The 26,142-nt window shown below is 39.5% G+C and overlaps 1 protein-coding gene across 1 annotated transcript in view; it reads left to right on the forward strand.

The window, feature by feature from the left end:
• Positions 1-12,021: 12,021 nt before the first annotated feature.
• The window catches only part of SERPINE1 (serpin family E member 1), a 30,314-nt gene continuing 16,193 nt past the window's right edge, over positions 12,022-26,142 (forward strand). Inside the window, exons 1-4 of the mRNA XM_044077164.1 lie at positions 12,022-12,213; positions 20,670-20,945; positions 24,373-24,606; positions 25,851-26,045. Of these exons, the coding sequence (XP_043933099.1) occupies positions 20,690-20,945; positions 24,373-24,606; positions 25,851-26,045 (685 nt within the window). The 5' untranslated portion in view covers positions 12,022-12,213; positions 20,670-20,689. The remainder of the gene's footprint in view (positions 12,214-20,669; positions 20,946-24,372; positions 24,607-25,850; positions 26,046-26,142) is intronic.

The following is a 26,142-nucleotide window of genomic DNA, read 5'->3' on the forward strand; positions in this document are numbered from 1 at the left end:
TTTGCCCTTATGATCAAACCATGCCATGTTTGGGTGAATCCACTGATACACACACCCAGTCATGGGTTATTGTTAAAATGCATCACACGATGTGGTCATAAAGATATGTGGAGACTTCACTTAGTGTTAAATGTATAGACAATAGTGGAAATAATATCTGGAAGCGATATGAGCATACCCAGTGGATCTAGTGGATCATCTCATCAGCAGCATGCTGGTTCAAAATCCTGAAAACACATGGCATACCTTCAGTACAGACTGTATGAATGATAGAGGCACTGTTCTCCATCATCTGGGGATACTGGAGCTGTATGTCATAAGCCAAGAGAATGAATTTTCTGTATCACAGCATGGGACAGTGAGAGGATAATATCCAAGAAGATGGTCTTGATGTCCTTCAAGGATGCATCTGCAGTCCTAACAAATGGGTTATCCTGGCCTCAGGCAGCCCTTCGGTCGGCCGGATTCCAAAGTCTGGGTCTGGCCTCGGCTGATGTCGCACTTCACCCAACGTCATAGCTGCAGTTCAGCGGGTATAAAGGCATCAGCCGACGCCATTTTCCTCAGTCTTTCTTGCCGCGTGGTGCCCGAAGCAGAAGCTGTTCACAAGTGCCGGTCGGTCAGAACCAGAAGATTGCTACTACCGAAGACTTCTAAAAAGCTAAGTACCCCATTGGGGACTCTTTCTTGCCTCAGCCGATGTCAGAAAAAGTGAATAACTGTTTAACTTGTGGGAAACAAATACCTCATAAAGATTTCCACTCTTACTGCCTACCTTGTTTAGGCCCAGACCACGACGTAGCAGCCTGTCTAGCCTGTGCTTCTTTCAACCGATGGACACTTAGACGTCGGTCGGAATTTGCTGAGGAGTTTTTCGGCTCCGCTTTTGCTTACAACATGCCGTCGGAAACTCCGACTTCTCAATTAGCTAAAAAGCGCAAGGAAAAGGACCGACACTCGCGGTCCGCGGTTTCGGCCGAAACCGCGGTTAAGTCAACCACGAGTGTCTCGGTTTCGGCTGAAACCGAGCCCTCGATTCTTCCTTCGGCCGAAAGCTTGCCTCCCACCGAGGCCTCATCCAGCATGGCTGAATCTGCTACTGAAATTCCACCTGCTCTTACAGGTTCACAGGATTTATCTGATACTATCCCTTTAGATATATCCACTCCTGCACGTGGAGTTGCTAGGCCCCCTGCATCCATGTCGATTAAGGCTTTTGCCAGGGCTAAAGCAGCAAAATCAACCAAGACTGTGCCTGCTAAGACCCCCTCTCACAGGCCTAGCTCTAGTACTCAAATGCTTAGTCTAGCAGAGGATCTCATTTCTTTGATCAGGGGATCCCAACCTCACCCTGACAGGGCCTCTCACCCACCTCCAGAGAAGAGGCCTAGAGCAGAGCCCCCTGAGCCAGTTTCTTCAGATTATTCTTCTGATGATTCAGAAAATACAAACCCTCCAGAAGGCCCTTATTCTCCTTATGAGGACTCTGATGCAGAAGACTCCATTCCTTCTGCCTCTCCGCCTGAGGAATTTTCTTTTGGGGAGACCTTGCATGCTATGAGGGAACAATTTCAATGGCAGGGCCAGGATTTTTCAGACTCTAGGAAAAGGCTTAGGACCTTTTTGCATTTGCCACAGCATAGGCCTTTAGCCATTCCTCCAGTACTTACTGTTGTGGATGATGCATTTAATGATGCTTGTACTGCCCCTGATACACTTCGTCCGGCCCCTGCTAAGCCCGACAGGTACTACAGGGTTCCGGACACACATTATCATTTGTATAAGGCTCCTTTTGCAGATCCTGAAACTATTTCACAGGGACCCAAGGCTGTAGCAGCTACCTCTGCCAAAAACCCCCTCCCCTCTGAAAGGGAATCTAGGGCCTTAGAGAGATGGGGCAAAAAAGTTTATACTTCTGCTACTCTTTCGGCTAGGGCCTTAAACTGTCAATTCCACATGATTCAGTATCAGGAATTTATGTTAGACCAGTTAACTAAAAAACTGTCCTCGCCTGAACCATTAGACAAAAAATCTCTTCAGGAAATGGTACATGACATTCAGCAGGTCAGTAATCATTCCTTAAAATGCGGCTATGATGCACTGGAGGCTTCCTTTAGATCAGCTATGACTGGTACAGTGATCAGAAGGCATGCATGGTTAAAAGAGAAGTCCTTACCAGACCATGTAAAATCAAAGCTCCTAGATGCTCCCATGGATAAGCATAATTTGTTTGACTCACCTGCACAGCAGGTGCTGAAGAAGGTGGAAGAGAAAGCAAAATCTGTCCAGACAGTCAAGGATTTCTTACAGGTCCAGCCTCCAAGGTTTAGTAGGAACTGGCCTTCCAAGAATTGGTCCTTTCCAGACACCACCAGAGCACAGAGAGGCAGGAATAGGCGCCCAAGAGGCAGGGGTCAATCCAGAGGTGCCTACAGGGGACGTCAGTGGCAGCCTAACAACCAGCGAAGTACTGCCACAGATCCAGCCACTACCACTTCCACAGGACAATCACAGTGACTTGGCTCTGAGACCGCCTACCAGGGAACAACTAGATGCACCCTTAGGCAGAAAGCTAGCCTTATTTTCAGTAAACTGGCATTACATCACAGGAGACAAATGGATTTTACAGACAATAGACAAAGGTTAGAGGTTTCACTTCCATACTCTACCAAGGAAGAGAGGAATGCCAAACCTACCTCCAAATCAAAAGACAAAAGCTCTAGAACAAATAGACAACTTAATAAGGATGAGAGCTATAGAAAAGGTACCGTCTATGGAACAAGGGCAAGGATTTTACTCCAGACTTTTCCTGGTGCCAAGAAAAGAAAACCAATGGAGACCTATTCTAGACCTGTCCGCTCTGAACACATATCTCATTGTTCCAAAATTCAAGATGCTGACCCTACAGCAGCTTCTTCCCATGCTGGGCAAGGAGTCTTGGCTGGTAACTCTAGATCTCAAGGAGGCACACCTGCACGTCCCCATACAACCAAATTGCAGAAGATACCTCAGATTTCTTGCAGGATCAGAGCATTATCAATTCTCAGCATTGCCCTTTGGCTTATCTACTGCGCCCAGAGTATTCACGAAATGCCTGGCATCAGTAATTGCTCATTGCAGGCTTCAGGGAATTCAAATTTACCCTTACCTGGACGACTGCCTGTTACAAGCGGACAACAAAAACAAATTAGCAAAAGATTTGAAAAAGGTCATTCATCTACTGCAAGCCCTGGGATACACAGTCAATATCAAAAAGTCAAGGCTGATACCATCCCAAAGGATAACTTTCTTGGGTGCAGAACTGGACACAACAAATCAAATGGCATCCCTCACAGCAGAAAAGCAGAAGCACCTTCCTCTCTATTTCATGGCATTAACAACGCAGAACCAGCTAACAGCAAGGAAAGTCCTGCAAGCCCTGGGTTACATGGCATCCTGCATAATATTGATTCCATATGCCAGACTACATATGAGGAAGTTGCAATGGTACCTAAGGAATTTATGGTCTCAGCACAAGCACAGCCTAGAAACCCAAATTCCAATAATTCCATGCCTGAAGCAAGAATTCCAATGGTGGGCTCAGGCCTGTCAATTGAACAAAGGACTGCCCTTCCACAGCCCTCAACCAAGCCAGACTATCACCACAGATGCCTCAGACCTCGGTTGGGGGGCACACATGCTGGACAAGTGCATACAAGGCTTATGGACTCAAGACCAGCTGAACATACACATAAATCAAAAGGAGATGCTGGCAGTAAAACTGGCAATTCAGACATTCAGACCGTTTCTTCAACAGGGTCAATTGCTGATAAGGACGGACAACACCACAGTTATGTGGTACATCAACAAACAAGGAGGCACACATTCATACCCTCTATGCTGGATGGCAATGGACCTTTGGAATGTGGCCCTGAGCTTCAACATTCAGCTCCAGGCAATATTTGTACCAGGAAAAGAAAATATACTAGCAGACATCCTAAGCAGAACTACCACGGATGCCCACGAATGGATGCTGCATCCAGACATCTTCAAATCCATTACAAGGAAATGGGGACTTCCAGAAATAGACCTATTTGCATCCCCACACAACCACCAATTGAAAAAATTCTGCACAAGGACATACCACCCTCTGGCTTGGAAGGTGGACTCCCTATCTTTCAGTTGGGAAAACCTGACAGCATATGCATTCCCACCTCTTCCTTTGATGCACAAGGTGCTATTGAAGATCAAAGAAGACCGTCCAAGGATCATCCTGATAGCTCCAGACTGGCCGAGGCAGCATTGGTACCCATTACTGAGGAGTATGTCTCGGGAACAAATATGGCCTCTGCCCCTAGTTCCCTTTCTGCTAACACAGAACAACTTCAAAACCCTGCATCCAAACTTGAAAACGTTGCAGCTAGCTGCCTGGAACATTGCATAAGACAAAATAACCCAGATTTATCTCAAAGGGTTAAAGACATTATCTTGGAGGCTCGCAGACCCTCAACAAGGAAAACTTATTCAGCAAAATGGAAAAGATATCTCATTTGGAGTGCAGCAAAAGGAGAAAATGTGTCACTGGTAAACATAGCTAACATCCTGGAATACTTGGCAGAACTTTTCCACAATGGCCTGTCCTATTCTTCCATTAAGATTCATGCATCAGCTATTTCAGCAGAATACAACATGGACCCTCCAGTCTTCTCTCATCCTCTACTCAGGCAGTTTCTGAGAGGAATTAAAAATGTAAAGCCACCAAGGAAGCCACCATTGCCCGCATGGGACTTGAACTTTGTGCTGGAAAAGTTGACACTCCCTCCTTTTGAACCAGCAGCAACAGCAGAATTACAGTACTTATCATGGAAAACTGCTTTCCTGCTTGCAATCACTTCAGCAAGAAGGGTTTCTGAATTACAGGCATTAATGGCAGTACAGCCCTTCCTTATCTTCCATCAAGATAGAGTGTCCATGAGAACTAATCCTACTTTTATGCCAAAGGTGGTCTCCAGGGTATCTCTAAACCAAGCTATCCACCTACCTACATTCTTCCCCAACCCACAGAACAGGGAGAAAGATTATTACATACCTTGGATGTACATAGGCAATTGCGCTACTACCTGGACAGAACCAAGAGCAATAGAAAAACTGACCAGCTACTGGTAGCATATGCAACAGGAATGGAAGGAAAAGCAATTTCAAAACAGACAATCTCAAAGTGGATAGGAAATTGCATTAGATTTTGTTACTCTTACCATGGAAAGACAACTCCAGAAAACATCAGACCTCACTCCACAAGGGCTACAGCCACTACTACAGCTTTTTACGAGGAGTGGCTACCAAAGACATTTTAGAGGCTGCTACTTGGAGCTCCGTGCATACATTTGCCAAGCATTATAATCTACCCTTATACTCCAGATCCCGAGCAGGTTTTGCCACTGCTGTTTTGCAAGGGATCTTAACTACACCATAATCTTATTATTACCTCCTTCCCCAGTTTGGCTATGGTATTCTACCCATTTGTTAGGACTGCAGATGCATCCTTGAAGGACATAGTACAGTTTTGTACCTACCATAAATGTAGATGTCCGAGAGGTATGCATCTGCAGTCAGGATTACCCACCCTCCTTCCCCTCTGTGGTACTCCTAGGGTATTTGCCCATCTTGTAGCTAACTGGGGGAATCTATTATGGTGTATTTGTTTGTATATATGTATATACATGTTTATTTCTATTTGCTCTCTATTGTTTGGAAACATTTGCATTTATCCAAATTTAGCCTTCCTAGAGGGCACCTGGCATCTGGGGCAAGAAACACTGAGGAAAATGGCGTAGGCTGATGCCTTTATACCCGCTGAACTGCAGCTATGACGTCGGGTGAAGTGTGACATCAGCTGAGGCCAGACCCAGACTTTGGAATCCGGCTGACCGAAGGGCTGCCTGAGGCCAGGACAACCCATTTGTTAGGACTGCAGATGCATACCTCTCGGACATCTACATTTATGGTAGTTACAAAACTGTACTTTTCCTTTCATACAGCTAAAACAAGTACAAGAACTGTTGCACTAGTGCTGTCTGTGGTGCTCAGCTGCTGTGATCTGCCATATTCCAAGGAAAGAATTTAAAATGAACATTGCATTTATGTATAGCATAGAGATCAGACTGCTATAAAATGGTAGTATTTACACGCTTGACATTTTTAGAGGAACTACACTATAACACAGATGGCATTTGAAATGTGCATATTTATGTGTACTTCCCACCATCCTCCAGCAGATGCTTCATTGACAGGACTGTAAGTACCACCCTTTATTCTGGACTGTCCAGTGTTTCACAAGTGTACAGTACTGAACCGTTACTCAGGCTCCTGTCTGCTGAAAAAGATCATTCAGTCATACATGACACTGCCTCCTACAGATTTCATATACTGCCAAACTATTTCAAACTCTGGTAATTGAAAATGGAGTGCTTTAAAGGGGTGTTATAAAAAGCAAAAATGTATTTATTTTAGTTTGTTAGTTATTTTATTCTCATTATCATTTTCAGAAATGATTTTGTTCTGACAGAGATGCTCATTGCTTCAGTTAGTTCTTTTTCATTTTTGTCATAGCTATTTATGGATATGTTTGTGGAAACTTGAACAAGTTGTTGTTGCAATCTGTGTCGATCCAAGGCAGTAAGGACTGACAGCCTTCAGCTATTCAGAATGGGGAAACCTGGGTTGTGTGTATACTGTGAAAGCAGATTACTACAGAGTTCAATGCTGTGGGGCTGATATAATTTCTGGGATGCCAAGCTCTGTTGAAACGTTGGTGTATAGTAGAATGAAATATTTGTGCCCAAGTTACATGTTACAGATAAGATGATTACTGTGTAATAAACATGGATCCCTTTATGATGACAGAGCTCTGGTTTGAAGAAATCTCCATCTGTCTTACACCTTTGTTTGGTGAGCAGCACAGAAACCCACCATCATCCATATGTCACTGCAGCAGACTGCTGAACTGTATACTAGGGCATCCATTATATTACTCTCCTGTATACTAGGGCATCCATTCTATTACTCTCCTCTTCTGCATAAGCTAGCATTCTGCCACATACACCATAATTTATCCATCATTGGTTACATTGGTGTCTGTGTACTGGGCACAGAATAATAAATGATGTTATCTGCACTACCATTCTGCATGCCCTAGTTCAGTCATGTTTATGTAAAGTAAACATGGCAAATATGCACTGCACTTTATTTTCCATTTGGTCATGAATCCCAAATAATCTGCACAATACTAATGCAATATTATGCAGATTTAGGATTTGAACAGTGTATTCGTTAATATCTTCTAGGACTCAATACATTACCTACCTAAAATGAAGCTTCTGTACTGTCTGTGCAAACAAGCACAAATGTGGTTTTATCTATTAAATAAATGCATTATCACATTGTTTATTTGAATATACTACTATATGAACCCCACAGGTATTTTAACTTTTCTCTTTCCTTTTACTTCCTGTTTGTTCATACAAATGAATATGTACACACTATACTTTTCTCATTTTGTTCATATAAAAGATACATATCTTTTATTTTATTTTACACATTTAGTGCTGCCCTGTCTGTCAGTTGTGGTTTACTATGTGTTCCTTTATTTATTTCTTGTTACAGCACTATGTTAAAATCACTTCCATGAACCTTAAATTATTTTGTGCTTTCTTATGTTTAGTAACTGTGCAAGCCAGCACCATTTTAACTGGAAGACGTTTTCCAAGTGTTTTGCACTGCTCTTTCTATGACTAAACAATATCTCTCATGCTTGAATATGTTTTTCTTTAGGAGAGGCTTCCCTACTCTAACTCATTTTGCTCCTTGATTTAACTCCATAATATTCATTTATAACCCCCCTCCTTCCTCATATCAGTAAGGTGCAAAGACAGATCCTTTTGTGTTTGTGTGGGGGTGTTCGTGTGCGCGCGCATGCTCATGCACACACACACACACACACACACACACACACACACACACATATATATATATATATATATATATATATATATATATATATATATATACATATATATTCTTATTTTGGGAAAGGCAGATTCAGTCTCTGCTCCCATATATCACCATTCAATCAGTGCACTATATATTGTACTTCATATTATGGAGCTTGTACTATGTATTATTGGAGCTTTTCTCCACGGGCCTCCACTGAAAACAGGCTCTTTGAGCCCAGTGGACCTCATCGGTCATCAAACTGGAAATAAATAAATAAATTATAGTCATTGTGACGTCTGCCACTATACTTTGCAAAGTAGCAGTGCTGTCTGCCGCAGTCAGCTGACCACATCTCACTATACAGTCCACTATTTATGTTTGCTTTCTGTTTCACACAGCACATTGTTTATTTTTGTTATGCTATAAACTCCATCACTCCTCCATCCTGATTTTTTTAGGTGACACAGGCTTCTTTTTCATTTTGATATCTCTACAATGATTATTGTCTATGTTTATATTTTTTTTACTGGTGATATTGAAGCATTACATGGTTAGATGGCTTCTCAACACATAAGCCGAGGTTATGGAAATCAATCACAATGCTACAGAATGTAGAATTACCTTACACTTTGTCATAATCTAAACATGATTCAGCTATTCTTTATACTAAATGCAACATTCATGACTTTTACTTTAAATTACACAAGATCCTCCTTACAGAATTCAATGCTGTAACATCTGCAGAAAGACAAAACTAATTAAGTATCTCTGCTGTAGTTTCTGTGCCGCTTTCAGCCTCTTTATGTCAGCTGCAACAAATATAATTATACATTAGGATCAAAATTCCACACTACACCCATGAAAAACTGTACAACAATATTTCAGTAAACTAAAACTGAACTGCAAGAATGCAATGGTGTGTACTTAGATAATTATGTATATATATGGTTCCCCTTTACAATCCCGAAATACTGAAATATCGAATTTCAGTATTTCGGGACCATAAAGGCGAAAACCAAAAATGTCGAAAGTGCATAAGCGCGAATTTGAATATCTCAAATCCGCGCTTATGCAGTGCAGCAACGGGATGGGAAGTGTTTGGCTGGAATGTGTTACGGAAGTGAAGGTAAGTGAATGTATGTGAATGTTTTTGTAAGTTGTGCATGTGGGTTAGGGTAGGGAGGTGAAAGTATGACTGTGAGTGTTGGATGTATTTGTGTTTGTGTATGTGTGTGTGTGTGTGTGTGTGTGTGTGTGTGTGTGTGTGTGTGTGTGCGAGGGAGTGTAGAATGTGTGCGTGTGAGTAATCCATTATTTTACTGTTAGTGCAATCTCAGAGATGGTATATATAAGTAGGGGGTGGGTGGGGGTGCAGGAGAGCTTGCCCCCCTGCGTAGATGTAGTGTAGGATTGTGTAGTTTGTGTGTTGTGATTTGAATGGTGTGAGTGTTGTGTGGTGTACGGTTTGTGTATGCTCGGGATTTTATTTTTCGTGATTGTGTGTTTCGGGATTGTGGGCTGTTCGACTTTATAGTTTCAAGATACCGAAATTCGAGATTTCAGTATTTCAAAATTATAAAGGGGAACATATATATATATATATATATATATATATATATATATATATATATATATATATAGGTCTATGTCAGAAGATCGAGTTTTCAGAAACTCGAAATTCATATGGTTGAGACCATTTGATTGAGTTTACTCGAACTTCAAAAAAACAAAAAATAAACAAAAAAAATCTACCTTTTTATGTTTTTGCAGGGGGGCAAGACCCCCTGCACCCCCCACATCCTCTGCAAATTATATACTGAATATGAACTCCGAGATCACATTACAGTGAGGAAAAGGGTAAATTTCCCAATCCTTGCTGTACCGCAATCTCCATTCAAAAGCTTTCAGTTTGCAAAAACTCAATCATGTGGTCCCGACCGTGTAAATTTCAAGTTTGTGAAAAGTGGATCATCTGATAGGGACCCATATATATATATATATATATATATATATATATATATATATATATACACACACACACACACACACACATATTTGTGTATTTATATTTGCATTTGTATGTATTTTGTAGATATGTATTTGAATGATTAATTTTCATGTAGAAGGTATTGTACACTTTAGAGCTGATTTCCTTTTTGTAGAGGTTGTGTGACCCTGAAGTTTTTAAGGGATGTAGAGGCACAGACCCCCACATTAGGGTTTGTGAAGTGTGAAGCCTACCACATAAAATAATTTCTTATACTTTGTAAGTAGGTTTTAGTGCATTTTTTGGTGTGGTTTAGTAACCATTTTTTTGTTGTTGCTGTTGTTTTGGGTGAGTGTTTTAAGCAGTGTTGGTTTTGTTTTACTTGGGGAATGTTGTTTGTATTATATTTCAAAGGATCACACATTAAAAACTTTCAACGATCGTGTAATTGATGTTTGATCATTCCAGACTTGTGTGTGTGTGTGTGTGTGTGTGTGTGTGTGTGTGTGTGTGTGTGTGTGTGTGTGTGTGTGTGTGTGTGTGTATGTGCGCGCCACACATATGTTTGTCTGTACTCATGCATGTAAATACATATTGATGTGTTTAAAATTATTATGGATGGCTAAGAACACAATTACAATTTGCTGTATCTATGGTAACATCATAGAAAAACAGATAGCATGTGAAGAATAACACAAAGCTTGCAATCAGAGCACCTCAGGTTAAGGTGCATAGGTTAAATTGGATCTGTGGGGAGAGTTGCTCTGAAAAGAACATAGCAGAAAATGATGTGGGACTTTGTAATTACCCCCCAGGTTGTAACATAAAAGATAATAAGAAACAGCAGTGGCAAAATCCAGCAGAAGTCTGCAGTGGGCAGTAAATACAATGGACTTAGAAGAAGCCAAGATCATCCTTCTATTGCACAGGGTACTAGTAAAGTTAAGTCTGGATTATTGTACCCATATCTGAAAGCAAACTGAGTGATGGAAGATTCTGCTGGTACTGAGCATTCATCAGAATCTTACTAAAATGATAAGGGCAGCAGAGGAAGTGAGATGTGATAAATGCATCAGAAGGCTCAGCACATATGCACTGAAGGTAAAAAATGGCAAAGGAGTACATGACACGTAAACAGCACTGCCAGGGCCCATTAGCACGGGGTGCAAAGTGTAATAAGGGAATGTTTAGAAGTGGTTACAGGTGGTAGCTAGAAGGCTTAATGACTTATCGTAATACTGTTTCACTCATGGACTGGAATGATTTGTCATATGGAAGATGCAATATAGCACAGTAGGTAAACAGAATGCCTGAAAGTACCTGGGGCAACTGGCAAAAGTGTGGGACAGAGAAAGAGTGGCACAACTGAACACACTCACCTAATGTGATAGTCTACCTTTTTTCACCATCTGTTTGTAAGTGATACCCGCTTGCTGATTCAAAATCTTAGAATTAATATAACCAAATACAAAAAGCAAGCTGTTCATTCAAGCTTTAAAAAGGTACTATAGATATTTATTACTTTTCCACAGTCATCTCAAAGACAGACTTAAAATCACTGCCACATTCCAATGATGCTTAAATCTCAAATAACTGCTAAACTTATACTTACATTCAGAACTATTTACTTACAGACTGAGTCATGTTAATGATAATAAATTGCTCACTTTTTTATAGTACAAATGAATAAACTGTTTATTAGTAAAACTTGAAAGGGTAATTTTCTGATCTAAAGATTCAAAAAGTTTCTTTAGATCAGTTCTTATACAGTTTAGAAGTTTCCTTGGACATGTTTGTGCTAAATCTGTGCAGATGTGTCTTTTTTTTTTCTGGAGATTTGAATGGGAGATAAGGGGACAGCCTACTGAGGCTACAGATGTGGTGAGGGGGCTGTATGCACTGGTTTTGTTTATTTGTTGACTGGGATACAGAGCACAAAGGGAGGGGGGATCTCTTTCATGTCTGAAGGAGTGTTGAATGACTTCATCATCTTAAGCAGACTTCCTGCTTGAGGGGAGGAACAATAATTTTGTGGCTTTAGTTTCTCCAGTATATAAGTAGGGATCAGTGAATTAAACAGCATAAGGGAAACAGTATCATATTGCACAGACAAAATCTGAGCAAGTGGAAAGCTGGGACCAGAGAAGCAACTTACACAAGGACAACAGTGTCTAAGGACCAGAGAAGCAACTTACGAGGGGAGCAGCATCTGCATTTTGAAACATTAAGAACAAGAAACGTTTCTGTGGTTCCAGGTAAGATTCTTTTAATTTCATTTTTGCAGGAGGGTTAATTTGACCAATGCAAGTAAAACTGCTTTATTGTTTGTTTGCAGTTAACTTCCATGAGTTTTACAGTTCTGCAGATATTCCATTTGTTTTGTAACTGCAGACAGCCTTCCTGTTTTAGGGACTAACATCGTACAAACTTTTAGACTACTTAGAAAAGATATGTAGTATAACTGCTAGTCATACCTCTCAATTGTATAGATTTTCGCAGAATTTCCAGATTTTGGCCTCATTTTGGTCCATTTTTCATAAAATTATGGTTTTCTGACAAATTAGTGGTTACGTCATTAAAGACTGAAGTTAGAAAATAATGACAGACATTTGAGTTTCAGACTTCATATCCTTCAGAAAATTCATGCTAATGCAAAATCTGTTATTTTATCACCTTTCTAAGTTTGTAAAAGCAATATTTAAAAATTGTTCCTATTTTTGGGCCTTTGTCCCACTTTTATTTTTGACTGTGTCCTGATTTCTTGCTATAAGAGGTTGAGCAGTATGCTGCCAATATCCATGTCACTTGTTCTTGCACGTATTATCATTGTTTTTTTAGGTCGGGGAAAATACATGTGTAGGAGTACTTTCTCTCCTATTTCTTTGAGAATGGTTGCTAGCAAAATGTTGATTTTGTAATGTCTGTATACACTTGTTAGTGCTTAATCACTTTCATTCATTCGCAAGTTCCCTTCAGTGCAGAATTAAAGGCGCATACTTTACTCTTACTCATTTTCAAGAAAATGTTGTAAGCTTGTATGCTGCACAAAAACTCTAGAAACTAGCCTTATATCAACTAAAACTTGCACAAGGAATATACTAGAATGGAGCTATTCCTTGTTATTCAACTGCAGCAAGTTTATGTAAGAAGTAAGGAGAGCAGTGCTATTTGACACTAATTTACAATTCTTAAAAAATCATTTTTTATGAGCTGAAAGGCTGGGAATTGTACCTTTGATCTTTACAAAATAATTTTGATCAGTCCCATGCATTCCATGACAATTTTTTAATGATTTATACATATGTAAAATTAAAAGAGATTATAAATGCAGAACATTCAATGAAGCAAACTGATGGCATTAAAAGTAATAAATAAGAACAACATGAAATATAAGTTATGGTGGCAGAGCATTCCAAGGTAAAATGCTAAATTCCTTCACAACATCTTGTTTTTCCTCATAAGCTGTCCAAAACTCTATAATATTCTGGTTGTTTTCCCAGAAACCTGGGAAATAATTGCCCTGACTAACCCTTTAAACCTTTGAAAGCTAACAAAGGAGATTCTTTGAAATAACTGTGTTCATACTCACAAGTCACTGAGATGTTGCTGAGATACTTTTTGTTATAATAGTGTCCATTAAAGAGTCTGTGTCTACAGTGGGTTATACCCAACCTGTCCAAAAACACAAAATTTGCTTTTACACGTGAAATGAGGCTTCTCCTTATTATGTATGACAATTGTGAGGTGTGTATAACTTGAGATGCCATGTTCATTCATTAGGAAGGCTCTTAAGGGGTAATTGCAGTGCCTCAAGCTGCAAAACACTAATTACAGAAGTTGTCCATGGAGAAGTGTAATTTTCATATCATGGAATGTGTGAGCGGGAGAGTCAGACACATGACGGCAACTTCAATAATATGGGACAGTGTAACAACTGGGATCACATAGGATGCTTTTTGTAGCCGAAAGTAGCGTCACCTGATTCCTTTGAACAATTTATTTATTTATTTATCGCACAATTCATTTATATAAAATAAATAAACAAATGAGGAGATGGGAGCAATCAAGAAAAGCCAGGTGTTATGGGACAGTCAGGTATGGTATCCTGATCACAGTATAACCTTCTTTTTCATCTGTTTCTTTATTGGGGGGGGGGGAGCTGTTGCATAACTCCATTGGTTGCAGTGCTTTTAATTCTGAGGTATACTAACTGGCAGAGGTTACACTCATGATTCATAAAAGGTAGTGTCTGTTTAGGTAGCCTGAAGGCATGAGAAGTGCTTATGATTAATCTGACATCTGAATTCCTTTCCATTACTTTTAACATACGTGCAGGGAAAACCATACATGCTGGAGTCTGTTGCTATAATACTGGAAACAACTTTTTAACAAATATTTTTTCAGGGTTCCTGTCTCTTTGCATCATCAGTCATTCATTCTAAAGAAGCTGAGCATATGCTGATGTGTACAGACATGTAGTGACCTCTCAGGGATAAATGCAGGAGTATGAGAAGGGCAATAAAAAGGATTCAGATCCACCAAGGGGTGTATCACCCCCCCCCCAGTCCTGACTTGGTTTTTACTGTTTTTAGTGAGCCATCATGTATGAATCAATTCCGTGAGAAGTGTAAGTGTGTGTGTGTGTGTGTGTGTGTGTGTGTGTGTGTGTGTGTGTGTGTGTGTGTGTGTGTGTGTGTGTGTGTGTGTGTTACAGCTCATGTCATAACCAGTATACATCTGTACCCATCCATAAGTGCCTGGGGTATAGGTAATCACATAGATGCTCTGCATCACCTAGATGTGAGTGTCATAATAGACAGAAGGTAGTGAGTGGATGCTTTCTTGTATTCTGTCTTACTTGGAAAGAAGTCTGCACATAAATAAACCAGTGCCTTAATTTCTAACCCAGCATGTTATAGGTTCATAGGTTCATAGTTTAGTACTAAGCTAACTGCCCTTGCAAGCAATTTTAAGCCTAGCCAGTTATCCCTTGTGAGACTCAAACCCTGCACTTTGTGTTTGTAAGGCAAACACCTTAACCATTTGGACAAAACATTCATGCCAACACAACAGCAACACCAAGAAGGATGACACATGGACTAGAGAAGTAGGGAACACTAACTGTTAATTGTACTTTGTACTCTCCCACCCAAACCACACATTTTATCCTGTAGTTCCCTACAAGCATGACATTTCTCCAACTTCATGTCTCTTATATTGTACAGCAGCACGTTTAAAGGAAGACAGATTATCTAGCTCAGTATGCCTGAGCTGCTAGATGCTTGTTAGCACCATATTGCTAAATCTTCTTCTTCTTTCAGCTTTTCCCAGTTAGGGGTCACCACAGCAGATCACCTGTCCACTCATGATTGGCAGTGGAGTTTTACAGTGTCAAGTTGCCAGTCCGGCACCCAACCTTCCACAGAAGGCACACACTCATGCCTTGGGCCAATTTAGAGTGTCCAATCCATCTACAACATGTCTTTAGGGATGTGGGAGGAAACCGGAGCACCCAGAGGAAACCCACATAACCACAGGGAGGACATGCAGACTCCGCACAGAAGGCACCCCAGCCGAGAATTGAACTGGAGAACCTCTTGCTGTGAGGTGGCAACGCTAACCGCTGCACCACCATGGCCACCCAGCAGCATATTGCTAAATACTAGTTGCTAATGTGTTTGAATATGCCCCAATATGTCATCAGTATGCCCTATGCCTGTTGTACAATCCCTGTACACTGGCCTAAATTCCTTGATTATGCAATTATACTGTCAGTGTCTAGACCATGATGCTTGACAATACCTTACTACACTGTCACTATGGCCTAACCAATGTTGTTTCATAATGCCACAATATGCACCTAGCATAGCCTATGATACTCTCACTATGTACTAACCAATGTTGTTTCATAATTCCACAATATGCACCCAGCATACCCTACTACACTTTCACTATGGCCTAACCAATGTTGTTTCACAGTGACACACTATGCACCCAGCATACCCTACTATACTCTCATTATGACCTAACCAATATTGTTTCATAATTACACACTATGCTCCCAGCATACCCTACTACACTCTCACTATGGCCTAACCAGTGTTGTTTCACAGTGACCAACTATGCACCCAGCATACCCTACTATACTCTAACTATGGCCTAACCGATGTTTCTTCACAATGACACACTATGTACCCCGCATACCCTACTACACTCTCACTGTGGCCTAACCAATGTTGCTTTACAATGCCACACTATGCACCAAGCATGCCCTGAGAAATGCTAATAGACCTTGCCACACTACTGAGAAGCAATCTTCAGCATACCCTGATCCTAGCTAATTCTACACCAATATTAACCCATGGCCATTAATGTATCTTGATCCATGATCTAACAAGCACAGAACAGTTACTGAATCTTTCTCATAAGACTGGTAGCATTTTAAAATTGATCTGAAGGAGCTAACATCAAACTCAAAATTAACTGCTGTCATGCAACAGCCTTGTTTAAACTCCAAGCCACAAGTGAATGCCCTAAATATGAAGCAGAGTCCACTTCTCCCTCTATATTACTAGTTGGCAGCAACTTTGGGCAATTTAATGCAGTAATCGTGCCTTTAGCTGTTTCATAATAATTAACAGAAGTTATTTTAGTAACACTCAAGTCTTTTAAAATGCATTTGGCATAGCAGGGTGTTATTAGAAAGTATTGTTGACAGACTAAAAAAACAAACTTTTGAGCCAAAACAGTGATGGTTAGCCTGATGCTGGAAGCTTCAGTCCACATCCGCTGCAGTGGGCAGAGATTAGCGGCTAAGTGGTTCTTGTATTGAACAAACAAACTACTGAGAAAGGCCGTCTGTCTAAGGCTGGCAGGATATACCAAGTAACTGCTGCTGTTGCAAGCACCATGTGGTCTGGCTAGGAAATACAAACAGAGCTTGTTCAGCGAGCACGTTAGACTAATCAGAGGAATGCTGGCACACATTTCTATATACTGTGGATATTTTGACAGCTGGAAAATCATGTGGCAGGTAGGCCATACTTATTTCTGACAATCCCAGCTGGTCAAGTTATGATTAAATGTCCTAAAACTGACTATGCAGGCTGTATTGACTGCAGATGGTCTGAAAGGCCTGCACTTGGATATGTACCCCACTGTGAATAGCATGTAGTTTTTCACTGTATAACTTGCTGGGGTCATTCCTTTGCTGGAAATCAAAAGAGATCCCTGTTCTTTAAATGGAACTATGAAATCCATATGCACAATAAAGAGTGCACAGAGCCCCCCTCTCCAACTCATTGTCTCTGCTTCTTAAAATAGGGACAAACTAGAAAAGGCAATTGAAGTATTTTATCATAAAACCCTTTTTGTGGTTGTTTCTTCTAGCAGCCATCTAGGATACTAAAATATCATATAAATCTGGTACATGTACACCTACTATATAGGGGGAAGCTTCTAGATGTGCCAAAATAGCTGGTTAACTTGCATTCTCTGCTCCAGAGTAGGCCAGTGGTAGGGTACAGCTAAAATATTAGTACAGCTACCAGACTTTTAAAGTTGCCTGCTCAGTAACCATGATTAGTGAAAGACAGAAGTTACATAAGAATGTCTGATCCGCAAAGCTACCTGCATTCAATATGCAGACGATTCCACTCTGATCTGCTCAGCCACCTCCCCATCTGACCTGCAAATCTTAACCCAAAACACATTTAATACTATTGTAAACTGGCTCTCCAACCAATGTCTACTGCTGAACCCCAATAAAACTAAACTTCTACTCTTCACCCCCACTAGTAGATCCACCCCATTTTATTTCTCTGTTATATCCAACAATGGTACCTCTCTTGCCCCAGATACTCATACTAAGCTTATAGGGGTCATTATAGATAATAATCTTAAATTTAACCTACAGGTCAACAAAACCATACAAACCATCAATAAGAAACTTGGATCTCTGTACAGAAACAAGTAATTTTTAACCCCATTGGCTAGAATTGCAATCGCCCGGTTGCACGTACTCTCTACTCTTATATATGCCTCTCTTGTGCTCTCTAACCTTAATAAATCTGAGCTGAGTAAGCTCTCCCACAGCTACAGCCATATTGCCAGATTCGCCACCGGCTCAACCTACAGAACCCATCACTGCCAGAACCTTAAACAACTAGAGTGGCTAGAACTGCCCAGCTTAATTCAATTCAATTCAATTCAATCAACTCTTAATAGCACACAAAATTCTATACCAACCTGAAGATGCCCCCTCACTTATAAATATTATAAAGCCATACAACAACTTGAGGTCACTACGATCATCCAACAAACTACTGGTCCAAACTTACAAAGCTAATAACTCAGCTGGTGAATCCCTATTTGCCAACTTAAAACCTGGAATTCACTGCCAAACTATATAACCCTTCAGTCCTCCCTAAGTCTCTTAAAAAAAAAGCATCAAAGTGAACTGGCTTTGTCCCTGTACCAACCCTGATTAAGTTGCAAAATTAAATCCTACCTAAATAATATCTTAAGCAGTTAGTACTCAACTATGATTTGTTCCATTCTGATGATTTTTGGTTTTTAATGTGTCAGACCATGTAACTTGTGAGTCCCTATTGGGAACATTGCTAAGCCATTGTATATATACATAACTCCTTGTCTTATAATTTCTTTGTATCTAATAGTTGTGTAATCTTTGTAATTTTTGTCTATTGGAGCTTTTCTCCCCGGGCCTCTGCTTAAAATGGACATATATCCAGCTGGATTATCCCGGTCAACAAATGTAAAATAAATAAAATAAATAAATACAATATTCCACATAGGGTCTCAGATTGTGCTTGTCTTAGGTCTCTTATATGAAGTTGCTAGAAAGGGGATCCCATTTGACCAGTATATTTTGTACTATGTGGACACAAAGAGGCTTGTGATTTACAAAGAACATCATCTTGCATAGCTATGCAGAAGAGAACCAGAAGAAATGTTTACAGTAGAAATGTAATAAATCAAACAACAAGTTAATGCTTCTTTATGGAAAATACTACACAACTGTGAAGTAGATTGCAGGTTTACATATGCAGCTGCAGCTGTTGCTTTTCACACGTTTGAACATGAACAGGGGATAGGTATGTCCAAAATGTACAATGAACACTGATCAGTGATGCTAAAATTAATGCATACTCAAATTGAAACTGATAGAGCTTCACAGTATTTACATCGGGAGGTGGGGGCAGCAATCAGCTCTGAGACAGCATTGAGATCAAATCTCTGAACCTAAGTGCAAGAAATCTGAACAAAGCTAAAAATGATGGGGGGACAGAGACTGAAACTCAGGGACAAATTTTAAATATTGCTCCTATAAACTTAAGAGAGTTGACAGAATAATATGTTTTGCATTAGCATGCATTTTTCTGAGGGATATGCGGCTGCTTTGGTGCAGTGGTTAGCATTGCCGCCTCACCGCAAGAGGTTCTCCGGTTTGATCCTTGAGTGGGGTGCCTTCTGTGTGGATTCTGCATGTCCTCCCTGTGGTTGCGTGGGTTTCCTCCTGGTTCTCCAGTTTCCCCCCACATCCCAAAGACATGCTGTAGGTGGATTAGGCACTCTACATTGGCCCTAGGTGTGAGTGCGTGCATGTGTGTGCCTTCTGTGGAAGGTTTGGCACTGGGCTGGAAACTTGACACTGTAAAACTCCACTGCCAATCATGAGTGGACAGGTGATCCACTGCAGTGACCCCTGACTGGGAAAAGAAGAAGATATGAAGTCTGAACCTCAAATGTATGTCACTATTTAGTGACTTCAGTCTTCGACAATTTTCGAGAAAACTACACATTTTATGAGGAACCAACCAAAAAAATCTGGACAGTTGAATGGTATCATTGGGATGCTAGTATGTGGTGGGGAATGGGAAGCGAGTAGCCATAAGCTTGCTCTTTTCATGGGGGTGGAGGAATAAGGATACACCATAGTCATATGGTTAGTCTTTTCCTGGCTGGTGTTGGAGAGGTAAGAAATGAGGTCCCAATGTTGTTAGTATTTCCTAATGGAATCTGGGAGAAAGAAGAATGTAGCAAAAAAAGACTTCCACCAGCAATCACGAGAAAGACCTATCAAGATGCACACACATTAAATTTGGGGAATATACCTACTCTGATATCACAATGACATCGCAATGCACATGGGTGGGGTGGAAGAGTAACTGTGAGGAAGGGATAATACAGAATGAAAGGTGCTGATCATGGGCCTTGAAATGGTGGTACTGGTACCATCGATCCTCAGGTATCAACCCATTTAACCGAGTAACTGAATAAACATGTTCAACAGTGTTGCTTCTGTCTTTAGTACAGCATATTATCAATAGAAAATTAATAGATATTCAGAAAAGGTGAAGATACCATCATTAATTAAGTTATAGCATGCTACAAACAGATGTCAGTACTGAAACCTCAGGTATTCCAAGAAGGCATTGTGCAATCCCTGTAAAATCAAACTGAGGAGGGAACCATTTTTTATGAAGAACACCATGTCAATGACAACGAGGGGAGATGGTGTTACCTTCATCACATGGGTAATATAGTTTAATGGCTATGGTGGCTCTGTGGGAGCAAGCACCTTTCCAATAAATTGAATGTTCCAGACTTCACACTGAAAATGTGTACAGTGGCATATTTCACTTGTTTAGCATGTTTTAAAACAGTGTGTCTTTGTTTTCTAACACAGGACATCAGAACTAGAAGACAATGGAAAGACCCATATGTGTTCTTGCTGCCCTCACTTTACTTGGGATCCTGAGGTTTGCAGCTGCATCTACTAATGTGGAAGAGCTCTCCACAGATTTTGGAATCCGTGTCTTTAATGAAATTGTCAAGTCCCACAGGGATCGAAATGTGGCCTTCTCCCCTTATGGAGTGGCATCTATTATGGCAAGGCTCCAATTAGGAGCGGCTGGAGACACATTGGCACAGATTAAAGAAGCTATGAATTATGATGTGGAAGGTAAGCAAGCACATGCAGTATGACTGTTTCTCAAATGTCTTGAATTTCAAAGAGGAATGTGAATGTCTGACTTTCATGAATTACAGTGGTAACAACTATTTGGAACTACAACTCCCAGGGTACTTTAAAAACAAGACTCACTTGCTGTAGCACACAGAGGTCCAGCCAACAAATTACATTTGGTACATATGATCTGTTCCACACATTTTTTAATACACACATATTTTTAAATGTTACCCCTTAACACTTAATAAAGAAATACATCATTTACAGCTGATACCCCCTACAACCATAAAAGTAATCTAATTTCTATGCAAATTATCTACAGATCCATGTTGAAAATGTTAATTTTGATAATTTCAGGCAGCTCTAATTCGCAAACTTTCTCAGATACCCAGAAAATGTTATGCAGTCGAATACACAGATTACCAAATATTGTACTTACCAGTAGGAGCATGATTTGTAGCACAAATGGATGAACAAAGCTATCTGGACCTTGTTTTATTTGTTAGACTTGTCTGAGAGTCTTGTTTACACCTCTCAGTTTCAAAGTGTTGTCTAATCATCCACAGACAACATTAAAATTGTTTGAGTCATGGCACTTTTGCTATATTACTCAGTAAAATATGTTTGCTTCAAAACAGGTACTCCTTTGAGTGAAGTTGAAACAGTATGGCATTTTTGTTGTGGAGGGGTAAAACCCATCCTGTACAGTCTATGCCTCTTGGCATCCAGAGTTACTTTTACAGTAAACAACTGTTGGATAGCCCACATTACCCCTTATAATAGGGCATGTGTCTAAGAAAATGTTTTACATCAAGGCTAAAAAAAGTTTTTTTGTGGTCTAATTCACTGGGCTGTAAACTGAAAATCAAATAAAATAAAATAAATCAAAGCTACATAGTCCAGTCCTCAAATGAACTGGTTGTCAACTTATGATTTAAGATTGGAATTTTGCATCTGCCAGAACCAAATCATCTGCCATCTGGAAAACATTCCTCGTTTTATTTCATTTTAAACCTATAATTTGCAAACCATTTTGGTTAGTTGAGATTACTATTTTAAAAATAAATTCACAATTTTCAAACATCTGAGAATTAACCTGTCATATAAAACTGCAACAAAAATAACAACATTTTGTTGTGAAAAGGAAATTCTGATAACTGCTTTAAAAGGCATTCCTCCAGAAATCCTCTGCGAGCCACTTTATAAATGTAATAAATTACCTGAATATGTTTAAGAATACAAATGTACCTCTGAGGGATGTACGAACATATGACTCTTGACTTTATCACTTGCCTTAAGATGTGCCTAACATTTGCATACAAAGTTTGTTATGGTACTTAATTAGAAACCATCAACGTATGATTTAAGATTGGAATTTTGCATCTGCCAGAACCAAATCATCTGCCATCTGGAAAACATTCCTCATTTTATTTCATTTTAAACCTATAATTTGCAAACCATTTTGGTTAGTTGAGATTACTATTTTAAAAATAAATTCACAATTTTCAAACATCTGAGAATTAACCTGTCATATAAAACTGCAACAAAAATAACATTTTGTTGTGAAAAGGAAATTCTGATAACTGCTTTAAAAGGCATTCCTCCAGAAATCCTCTGCGAGCCACTTTATAAATGTAATAAATTACCTGAATATGTTTAAGAATACAAATGTACCTCTGAGGGATGTAAGAACATATGACTCTTGACTTTATCACTTGCCTTAAGATGTGCCTAACATTTGCATACACAGTTTGTTATGGTACTTAATTAGAAACCATGAATTTTGTCTAGAAGTTTGAAGGCCTTCGATCATGAATGTACTTGCAGACTGCAGGAGAAGGAAAACCTCAGATCACATTAGGCTTGGTTTCCTATCATTAACTTTTGTTCATTGCCAAGGTTTTCCAAATGTAGCAGTTCTACAACTGGATGTTGTAAACCTTTGCCAGTAACCCCCTTCCACAGAATTACAGATATTCCAGCTATTTTTAAACTTCTCCCACAAGAGAACTGTATAAGTAAAATACAAATGATATTGATTCCCATACTAATATTTATTTTACAGGTAATTGTAATTTGGGGTTTGTTTGGGTTCTGTGCTTGGCCAACCCAGTCATTACCTGAGATTTGATGGCCCCATACAGAGCCATCCATAGCTCTGTCTCCCTGAACTGCCCGAACGTTTATCTCCAACTACCAATTATAATCATGCTAGTTATCAAATACTGAGATAGTGTAGTGGGGACTCTATAGAACATCACTGCCAGTTGAACTGCTAAGTCCATATTCAACAAAACATAACTCATCCAGCTGCCACGTCAAACTATAAAGTACAACAGCTTAATAAAGTGTTTTGTGTAGATTCAAACTAGACTGTGGCCCTTGTACCACTCTGACATATATATATATATATATATATATATATATATATATATATATATATATATATATATATATATATATATATATATATATATATACACACCAGCTTCAAGGTTTTCCCACATAAAAAAATATTTCCTTATATTGTTAACACCACATTTCAATGAACTTCCAATTTAATAGTATTGTTTCAATAAGTTTGGATTTAGTAGTGCATCTGTGATTTGTAGTGACTTTTTCTAAGAATGTACCGAAATAGGTATTTCAGAAAACTTCATTTTCAGATCTGCACTTTCTCAGACCTGCTGTAACAGTGATGCACTGGATCCAGCTGGACACATTTGATACTTTGACCTTCTTACTTTTGATACTGACATGTCTTTTCCTAACCCCACCAGACTGATATTTCTCTTTAACCAAGTACACTACCAGACCCAAGTAACCACTCCCTTCTTACTTGGCCTTGGTCTGTCTTCCTTTGACCATATAGTGTGTATATATATATATATATATATATATATATATATATATATATATATATATCTTTTGGATTAAATGATGCATAACTGCCTGCATGTTTCACTCACATCACATCCAGGTTACCAAATCAAATTTCAGTGTTAAGTCCATTTAAGTTAGGGGATCACTATAGCACTGCTGCGTCTGAAATGGGAGGGGGTTATTCTTTTCTTTATAAGCTCAGATCTAGAAAGAAGAATACCTATATGTTTTTTATGCAGCAATATTAGAGACAAGATTGGAAGTCGATGTATGCTTTCTAAGTAGGGTGAGGGGTACAAAAATATTCAAAATGCAATAATGAATGTGTGTCAGAAATGAAGCATTCTAAGTATAACCTTACAGGTAAAAAAATGTATTTTGGAATTATCGTGATCTGTGCAGGTTTTGAAGTTAATACAAACTAAAGACTTAGATTCAGCTGTCTGTAATGGTCCTTACATGATGCTGTGTTAAAAACAAGCCCTTTTACAAGATCTGTTGATAATGAAGAACTTCTTTGCCTCTAATTTCCTTATAGAGAGGGGAGTGGCTTCATCACTGCTCAACCTAAAGAAGAGCATCTTAGCGCACTGGAATAAGGATGTCGTCAAAACTGCTGACTCCATGTTTGTGCAACGGGACATGGAACTTGTGAGGGGATTTTACAAGCAGTACTACAAGACATTCCGTGACACCATAAAGCAAGTGAACTTCACCAATCTGCACCAGGCAACGTACATCATCAACCAGTGGGTGAAGAGCCACACTGAAGGTGAGACATCAAACACTATTTAATAAGCAATCTTTACTGCCTCCACACCAAATAGTCAGAGAATACAGTATAACAGCTCTTCAGTGAAACGCTGTAGGGGTGGGAGAACACATGACTGCAGAAATGGGAAACTGCATGACTGTAGAAAGGAACAGAAAGTCAGAATCTCCTAGTACAGTGGCAAGTCAGTTTCTGGAGCTCAGTATAATGTTTGGGATGACAAATGTTTCCTTCCATATATCTTCTTAAAAAGGAAAACTGGAAACAAAATCCCTGAAATTCATTTACTGTCCATAAGCATTACCTTAAATGTGTGTGTGTCCTTCTGCATAAGTTAAAAGATGTTAAAGCTAAATGCCCTGGTTTGTGTTTCTATTAAACCAGATATTCATGGCAGAAGAAAGAACCCTTGCAGCAGAGGATAAAGGAAGAGGCAGGGCAAGGGTTACAGTTTCATAAGTTAAGCAATGTAATCTGGAATGCATTTATTTTTTTCTTTTTATGTGAAATGTTTTCTGATCTATATTATCCAGTAAACACTACTGCAGAAAATTAGCCTGTTTAAAATATTTTTGCAGTCAGAATTCTACACATTGCTTTCATGACATAGATGAAACAGCTTCATCTGATTCTTCTGATTGTGTTGTGACTATGTTTGTGTTGTAGAACAACTCAATGTCATTTACCATGTCAGTTGTGGTGTATAATGTGTTATCACTATATGCATCACATTCTTAATAATGTGGTGCCCGGATAGCACAGGTAACACAGCTGAGTGACCCCCCCCATATTTCTCCCTACACACACACACACACACACACACACACACACACACACACACACACACACACACACACACACACACACACACTTCTATTTGCAGTGGAGCTGATATAATAGTTTGTGTTCTCTATATGCAATGGTGAGATTATAAACAGCATGAGAAAGTTACACTCACCCGATATCAGCCTCATGCTTTTGCTTATACAATAACTATTAAATACTGACTTCCGTGATACAGAGAAGTCTAAACTCAATAGCAGTTCTTAAAGACTATTTAAAAAGCATGAAAATAAAAGCAAGAAGTTTTAGTTTGTACTAATTTGTATCTCTGCACAAAAAAACACCATCCCATTACGGATGCAAAGTTCTTTAAAACTAGTAACGGTAACTCAGATATAAAAAACTGATGTGGACTCAGTAATGAGTGAAAAGGATGTAACCAGTGTGTTTCTTTTTGGCAGGTATGATCCCCAAATTTTTAAGTGATGATGCTTTGGGTCAACTAACTCGTATGGTTTTGGTAAATGCCATCTACTTCAAGGGACTCTGGAAGCTACCTTTCCCAGAACACAAGACCAGGGAGCGAATTTTCCACAAATCTGATGGCAGTACTATGTTTGTGCCTATGATGGAGCAGACGGCAAAGTTCAATTACAGTGAGTACTCAGATATGGGCCTTTTCCTCTTCTGCTTAAGCTGCAGATGTCAGCATAGCACACTCCTCCCTTTTAATCGACTATAAACCTTTCCACT

The sequence above is a fragment of the Protopterus annectens genome, chromosome 7.part0 (genome assembly GCF_019279795.1).
Source record: "Protopterus annectens isolate FY-2018-M chromosome 7.part0, PAN1.0, whole genome shotgun sequence".
In the NCBI taxonomy this organism is placed as follows: domain Eukaryota; kingdom Metazoa; phylum Chordata; order Ceratodontiformes; family Protopteridae; genus Protopterus; species Protopterus annectens.